Raw genomic sequence first — 8,693 nt, forward strand, 5'->3', positions numbered from 1 at the left:
GAAATCAATAGTCAAATTGTGCCTCTGTTTCAGATGGATACACTACTGATGATATTGAATTTTACTGGAATGGAGGAGAGTCTGCAGTAACGGGAGTTAATAACATTGAGCTCCCACAGTTTTCTATTGTTGATTACAAGATGGTATCAAAGAGAGTGGAATTTACAACAGGTAAGCACTGTCTAGTGCTCACCCCTCACCCCTGCTTCCCCAACCCAGATATATCAGTGTCTAATTTTTTTAGGCATGATTTGTTATATGGCTTCTTTCTTTCAGGAGCATATCCTCGATTATCACTTAGCTTCCGGCTTAAAAGAAATATTGGATACTTCATTTTGCAAACCTATATGCCTTCCACACTGATCACAATCCTGTCGTGGGTATCTTTTTGGATCAATTATGATGCCTCTGCAGCCAGAGTTGCTCTAGGTAATTTCTTTTCATAATCACTGAACTAAATTGATACTTCTTGCCTTTGAATACAGTAGAACCAAATTCATACAGCTGATTGCAGCAGCATTAATTATGATCTTACACATGCAGTGTAGGGTCTTCATTGTCAGGAAGGCAGGCAGGTCTCACTGCCTATATCTGAAGTTCTTGCTTTGCAGTCAGGTTGGGATCCTGACTGACTTCCAATTGCCGTAATGGCCAAAAGTATCTTGCTCCCAAGCTGATGTGTGAAGGTCTAATTCAGGTATCTAAGGGTTCACTGTGCGGCATCAACATTTCATTGATGTTAAAAAGCATCCCCTCAGGCCAGGTGTGTGGTGGGAAAGAATATACAAGATCCTACCAACATCAGTGGAGGTATACCAGGTTACACCAAATAAACCTGTTTTACCTACAGAGTTGGTTATTTATCATACCATGTTCCTTCCAACAACTTTCCTTTAGAACCAATTATCTTCTGCCACCACCTGCACTTTAAAGCAGATGTGCTTTTCTGATGCTAATGCCGGAAAGCTATTTTGTCCCACCTCTCTGTAAATTCAGTTCATGCACCAGTGCCCAGAGCCATTATCTGGATGCACTAACGACCTGTGATTAAAGCAGGCTGAAGAATAATTTCATCCAGCTAAAACAAAATGCACATATGAAAAAAAAAAAAAAAGAAAAAAGAAAAAAAAAAAAGAACCATGCAGTGATGGATAGCACAATGAGATGGAAATGCTTTATTTGCAAGCACCCCTTTAACAGGAAAAGGTGTTTTGGTACAAGCATGTATATCACTTTCTCTTTATCAAATACCCTCACTTAATCATAAACCTTCCCTTTCTCCTTTCAAACCTCTGTTTTCAATCAAAAGCTAGATACTTATTTCAGTTCCTCAGAGCAACACAAGCCACTCTGTGGAGTCAAGCAGGGCTACTACTATAAATAAAGTGAGAAGCATTTCCTCACACAGAAAGAACAACTCTGCTATCCAGGTCAGCTAACACCACATTCCCTAGCAGAGTTATTGTAAAAGCTAAGGCAAGATGTACCAAGACAACCTGGGCATTTGAAGGCTATTTTGTTCACCCTCCAATGTATGGAAAGTCAAGGAAGGTGCTGTCAGCAGGTCTGCAAGGCTATCTTCCTTTCCAGTCCTGTACAATGCATTCCCTTGGCTGTTAAACTGATTGCCTAATTAATCCATCTACATGAGAAGTGCATGGTAGCTGGGCAGTGCTGCCATTATGCCTTTCATGCTTGAATATTTTTCCTTGTCCTGTTATCTTCCTTCTACAGGAATCACAACTGTGCTGACCATGACCACCATTAGCACCCACCTCAGGGAGACCTTGCCAAAGATTCCCTACGTCAAGGCAATAGATATTTACCTGATGGGATGCTTTGTGTTTGTGTTCCTGGCCTTGCTGGAATATGCCTTTGTAAACTATATATTCTTTGGGAAAGGACCCCAACGTCGAAAAAAGGCAGCAGGCAGGACAGGACGTGCTACAGAAGAAAAGAGCAGACTGGAAACAAATAGAGTCCAGGTAAAAAGTTCAAGCTAACTTTTCAAACATTATTTCTGCCATGACAGTGTTGATGTATATGATGATACAGATAAATGCAGTTTGAACACATACGCAAAATAATTTGCGATTGTCCAGAGTAATATCATAAGGAGATTACAGCAACATATGGTTTGTTCTGTCTTAAACTGAAAACAGAGTAAGAAACTACAGAAAATGCAAATGAATATTCAGAACAAGCATTTCTTTGCAGCACAGAAGAAATATACAGGATACAAGGAAGTTAAATGTTTACCATCTCAACTGTATATTTCTTTGCTATAGAAGGTGATATAAAAGAAATGTTTATTATACAGCTCCTCTTTGCACACAAAAACTTCACCAAAAATAGAAAGCAAAGACAGACACTGTTACTTCAGGGAGTCCTGAATGAAGCCCACTCCTCTGAGCTTCCAGGAGCACCAGGAGGCTACTGCTAGGTTATAACAGCTTTCACAGATATCAGGATTTTTCCCTCAGGCTGAATTCAATCAGACCACAGCTACCCCCTCTTAAAAAACACGCCAGACAAATGCCAGGAAGAAATACTATGGACATTTTTTTAACAGGGAAAAGTTTATTTCGCGGTACATCACTGAGCACTTGCAAACTTCTATAAACCTATTCCCTTTTTTTTCCCCAGTTTTTCAGAAATAAACACTTCCATCAGGTGTATTTGGCCCAGTCTGACTCAGAGGAAAATACGTATTCTAATAAACCAAAATTTTTTTCTGTTCTTTGCTTTTCTTTCAATATATTACATCCAAGTATTAATGAGATCTTACCCAGTCTGTTCAATCTGTACTGCTGTGGCCTGAGGTGATAACATTTGGACAAAACTATATTTGAGCCCTCTGTTCAGCTTGAAGAATGAAACCAACACATAAAACTCTTAACAGGTAAGACTTTAGCTTGATGAAGGGTTGCAATTTCACATGCATGTCAGGAAGTGCATTTCAGAAAACTGTGATATTTTATTAGTTGTAGACTTGTGTGTCTTGTGTCCCAGCAGCCACACCACTACAGCTAAGCATCATCTACAGAGTCATCATGTCCTCAGTCTCAGTGAACTCAGGAGCCCATTAAAAGTGGTTACCCGCATTTGCCTCCTGTCCCAATGTGTAGGAGATGCTTTATTACAGCGAGTGCACAAATGTGGTTCAGGCTTGCAGCAGTCTCCAATGTCCCACAAAGTATTGCGCTCCACAGGGCAGAGAAGATAAGCCACCCTGTTAGGGATTGTTGTACGCAAACACTCTCTATCCATTTCTATGGAAGATAAGGAAGGGGGAAAAAAAACAACAAAACCCACAAACTCTGACCAACCTCAACAGCTCCTGAGATAACCCAGCCTAACTGAGAAGAAGCACAGTAAGTGTTTATGATGAAGATGGAAGCAACACTTCTTCAGAGGTCAGCCTTGGCTGCATGGGCCCCAGTGCACTGGGCTGAGTAAAGGATGAGAAAGTATGAAGGATAAGAATGCAGGTAAGCTCTTTTTCCTAAATATTTAGAGACTTAGTTTAACTAACAAAAGGCCCTAACTCATGACCAAGAGCTTCTGTCTAAGTGTTACACTGGCAATTACCCTGAGACCAATACTTAGAATGGGATAGAAAGTATTTACAGTCACAGTTAAACTTTTCGGAGCACCACATGCATACACCAGCATTTTTCTGACAGAAAACAAACACTTTGTACCAGGATTTGTAAGTGTTCACAGTTTAGACTGCAGTTCCATTCTGGGATTGAGAATACTTTAAGTTATCTACCTGCATAGTGCAGATTTGTGATTTTACATAAATGTGTATACACACAGGCACGTGTGAATGGATATCAATGGATTTTGGTATCCCACTGAAGAAACATTGATATGTCACCTTGTGAGCATCCGCTTTACTCATCATGGAAATTCTGATGTCCAACAGCTGTACTTCTGTCTTCGTCAGGAAGAATGCACATGGCCAGAGCAATGGGACACAGTAAGGTTATGTGATCTCTAGTGAAGACAACTCCTAGCCTCTCTCCATCATGTTTTTTTCACTGGTATTATGAAGTCTGTACCAAAGAAGGGGAAAGTTTTTTGGAGGACAAAAGAAGTACAGCTGTAAGTATGTACAGCTGTAGGATATTTCTTTTCATTTTACTCTTGACCTGTATCACTTATCCATACAGGGACCTATAACCAACAAAAGATATGTAACAGTGCTTCCTCTCTTTCTGCCAGGTGAAGATATTGCTCACTTCCATCTGACAAACAACTACCATGACTAAAATTCCTTCACCAAGTAACAAAAGCCTTGAACATGTGAGCAACACTCAGCAAACTGACTGTGATACAGTATAGAGAAGACCAGATGGAGAAGGAAACCATACTGCTGTTTCATATGTGGCTGTTCCTTGCTCTACAGACTGAAGAAGGTGGAAATAAAACCTCTCCAGTTTTACAATTTATGCCATTTTAATTTTTAGTATGCAAAAAAATACTAATTTGTAGTAAATAAACTTTCTGTTTCTCTAAATAAAACATAAAGACTGTTTGTTTCTCCTTGTGCATTTGTCAAAGCTAGATGTCACTGAGGAAACCACCATAATTATCAATAAAAAGGACAAACCACCCAGCAAGAAAATATTCAGATAGTCCATGCATGCAACCGCTTCTGTTTCCCCAGACAATTATAATTTGAATAAACATTACATAGAAAATGCATGAGAAAGACATAGGTTGCAATCATAATGTGAGTGAGAAAGGGGCTGAGCCACCAAGGGGTTCATAAATGGCAACACAAGGCAGGTGATAAATGGTTTCTTGGTCCCCAGTTATGCACAGCATCACGCCTTCCTTTCAAACCTTCCGTGAACCACAAAGCACCTGCGATGGAAAACCAGAGACCAGCCACAGGCTCCAGGGGAAACATACAATTTTCCAGTACAGTGCTACTGGAAGGAGAAAAAAAGAGGGAGCACATAACCACACAACTAGCTCAACCTTCAAGTAAAACCAAACCTGAATAAGTATATTCTTGCTGAGCACAACCTGCTTCTTTGCAGATCAGATTGTGATAACAATCCTGCATTTGTTCCAACAAGACAGTTTTTATGAGTAACATGGCCCCGAATCTTTCATCTGAAGAAAAAGAAAAGATGTTTCTATATTGAGACAAAAGTTCTTACCTCTATCTCCCAACAGTTAACATTAGAAAGCAGCCCAAAACTGAACACAGTATTCGAGGTGCGTCCTCACCAGTGCCAAGTACGGGTGACAATCACTTCCCTAGTCCTGCTGGCCACATTATTTCTGATACAAATTTAAAGACTGAATTGCTTCTTGATGTGTACAAATTATCCCACCTAAAATAATTTAAATAAAACTCATTTTTAAATAAAACAGGTTCATTTGTAACACTTAAAGCAGGAATTCATGTGCTGCTTGGCTTTTAATAAACTGTCAGGGCATATTAGTTTAAGAAACATTCCTGTTAATCGCTTTAGATTGTAGGCAGTTATGAGCTGTCTTCACGAAAGAGAAGCCAGAACAACTGCTTAATGATGCTTGCAGTACTGTTACTACTATTGTAATAATAAAGTAAATTAGTTTAAACATTAGATCATGTAGTCAGAGACAGCTCAAAGAGCCATTTCATAAAACTGGAAAGAAAAGGCTGACCTATCAAAACTTCTGAAAATTCTCTTTCTACACAGAGGCAACTTGGATCATTGTTTTTTCCACAGAAGATGTCATAACTTAGCAGTAATGTATAGTCCCATAGTTATGGCAGTCCTCTGGACAATAGGAAACCCTAGTTTAGATCTTACATCTGCTTAAATTTGAAGACTTGACCTGGAAGGTATAAACTGGGTAGATCATATCTGAAGTAAAGATTGCAAACACCATGCTGGTTTGTGACCAGCTGACCTCTCTAATCCAGAATATGTTAGCTTTTCCCACCAAAACAGTGGGAACTGGAATGTTCCCACTGAATGCTTATCTCAGCATGCACAGAATCGGCTGCTAAACCTGACTATAGCATTTTCTGTCTGTGGTGGCTTATCACTCCATTTAGAAGACTTCTTTTTTCCCACAGCTCTCCTGGGTGGCTTTTGTACAAATAGCTTAGTCTGGCCAGCAGTCATTACGCAATATTTTCTCCTTCCAGAGATGGAAAGGATCATCCTCCATGTTGCCAAGTGGAACCACAGCTTTCTCTGTCTTCCAGCTTTTCTCTGCAGCAACCCCTAGAGACTGGATTTCTCCATGCCCTCTGCTTGGAGTTTTTTCTTGAACATACTTTTATTATACCATTTCCTAGCTCTGCTATGTCTTGCTAAAAACATAAAGCTCAGAGCATGAACAAAGCATTACTTAATCACTGGTGGTTCACAAGAGTAGATATTGTCAATAAGTAATCTTTTTTTTCCTTGGTATAAAGGCATCCCCAGACAGCCATGATATAGATTGTAATATATTTGGAGTAAGTCCAAAGCCACAGTTTACAAAAACCAATTTTAATACTCAAGCCTCAAGGCAAAGTCTTTGAAGTTTCATTTAAGAGGTCTGTGTCCTGATGTGTGTTTCCCTCATATGAGCTACAGTGGATGTTTAAATACCTGGGAATTTGAAACATCTAGGAAGTCTTTATGGAGAAGTCAGGGATCATCCTGGAAACACCAAAAAACATTTCTGATAGGAGGTGTTACTACAAACATGTAGAAAACTGAAGATGAGTGAAAAAGTAAATACTCTGTAGTAATGCAGCTATTCATGGTTAATTACATTCATGTATAAAAAAGGAAATGTTATTAAAATATTTTATGTAAATATATATCTATTTTTTTGTGCCAGACCTGTGCATACTGGTTGCAGTTTCTAGTTCTTTGCTCAGGTACTTAAAACAGTGCCCTCACTAACAGCACAAATAAAGTAAGTGATAAACATATTCAAAACAACTGTTTCCAGTACCAACATATAAAAATGCAACTGAAGGCAAGGTTTCATTGAGTAAAATGGATTATTCTGTCTGCACACAAGCAAGTTAATTGTATGCTGTGGAGAGTAGGGATTTCCATGTCTGCAATGTAGTAATTGTCCAAAATTAATTCTCATCACAAGCACATTACAATAACTGATAAAATGCACATGTACCTCTATGTTCTTCATGTGATGAACTTGTTAAAAAACTCTTCTTGAAACTAACCCACAGTTCTAAAACTGTGTAAAATTGACAGAGATAACTACATTTTTTTTCCACCTTGAGTACATGAAAGCTTAGGGTGTCAGATCATCAGACTTTAAAACTCACTATTTCATGAAGACCATGATCTAGGTTAAAGACAAAACTAGAAAACTCTTACTTTACAGGGGATGAGATACTAACTGAATGAAAAGGTCCCAGACCAAAAAGCTGGGTCAGACAGGAAGATATTTAGATGCCTAACGAATAATTCCACACCAGTCAGGAAAGTGTATTTTCACTTCTGTTGTTGCTGTACAAGACACAACTGTCACTGCGGCCCCAGGAGCACATTGACAGTAGAGTCAGAAGGTACCTGTCCATCTGGGAGACACCTTGGGCTGGCTGAGGAACCCATCTAATTGACATTCCTTCCTTGACACAGGTTGATATCCATGGAAACATGCTTCTGAGCCCATTTGATATACGAAATGATGTCAGCAGCTCAGATGTGTTCACGAGCCTCCGTGACCCACGAGCCACCACGTACCCGTATGACAGTACCAACCTGCAGTACAGAAGAGCCACTTCCAGCAGAGACCTCTACAGTCGGAGCGCTTTGGACAGGCACAGGCTCCATAAAAAAGGACGCTTACGAAGAAGGGCATCCCAGATCAAAGTCAAAATCCCTGATTTGACTGATGTTAATTCAATAGACAAGTGGTCCAGAATGGTCTTTCCCATCACATTTATTCTTTTCAATGTTGTTTACTGGCTGTATTATGTCCACTAAGTTATGCAATAACGTTACCATAGACTGACATAATTAGACTTGGGGTTTTTTCCTTTTAAATTTTGTTAACTCTGAAGAACTACAGTAGCCACAGTGTTACATGTTTAAGGTAAGACACCCAACCATTGAATACTTCTAGATTTAAGGTATAAAAAAAAAAAAGCCAACCCAAATCCAGCCTCACTACATGCGGATCAGAATAGTGCAGATCTGCTCCTAAAGAGCATCTTCAGCAAAAACACTATGCCTCAATTTTACAAAGAGTTTGTGCATCACCCATGACCCTTCTTTACCTGCTTTTATATTTTTTTAAGTGGAATAAAATTTAGTCCCAGTGTATTCCCACAGCAGCATGCTTCTGAACAAGACAGTAAAACAACTCAAAATAGTAACCGTGTCACAGTCTTTCAGTATTTAGTCTGTAAAGAAATTTGAAGAAATAACTGTTTGAAAGATTATAACTTACATCGTGCACCATTTCCAAGCTAATGGTTGTACTAGGAAGTATCTCCATAGTGTCTGTGACAAGTGCCACTCAAGGACATGTAAGTCAGTTCACATTTTCAGAGAGGCGGGGATCTTCAAAAGAAAGGGCAGCAGAGACAAATCCCACTGAGTTTCCAACTAAGGAATCTGTTGATTGCATCTGATTGGAATTTTGTTATTTCCACAAAGTAGCAAAGTTGAAATTGAGGAGAACAATTGTGCCATGTGGAATTTTGTATT

General features: G+C 39.3%; 1 protein-coding gene across 4 annotated transcripts in view; it reads left to right on the forward strand.

The window, feature by feature from the left end:
* Positions 1–7,999, forward strand: part of GABRB1 (gamma-aminobutyric acid type A receptor subunit beta1) — a 115,661-nt gene extending 107,662 nt beyond the window's left edge. Inside the window, exons 6-10 of one of the 4 annotated variants that reach the window (XR_011738767.1) lie at positions 34–171; positions 277–429; positions 1,735–3,491; positions 3,932–4,110; positions 4,231–4,475. Coding sequence is in view for 1 of the 4 variants with exons in the window: in XM_065836781.2 (XP_065692853.1) it covers positions 34–171; positions 277–429; positions 1,735–1,985; positions 7,620–7,967 (890 nt within the window). In the remaining 3 variants the exon portion in view is untranslated. Of the gene's footprint in view, positions 1–33; positions 172–276; positions 430–1,734; positions 4,111–4,230; positions 4,476–7,619 lie in introns of those variants that run through there. The other 3 variants (XR_011738768.1, XR_011738769.1, XM_065836781.2) reach the window with 3 other exon arrangements.
* Positions 8,000–8,693: the final 694 nt, after the last annotated feature.

The sequence above is a fragment of the Patagioenas fasciata genome, chromosome 4 (genome assembly GCF_037038585.1).
Source record: "Patagioenas fasciata isolate bPatFas1 chromosome 4, bPatFas1.hap1, whole genome shotgun sequence".
In the NCBI taxonomy this organism is placed as follows: Eukaryota; Metazoa; Chordata; class Aves; order Columbiformes; family Columbidae; genus Patagioenas; species Patagioenas fasciata.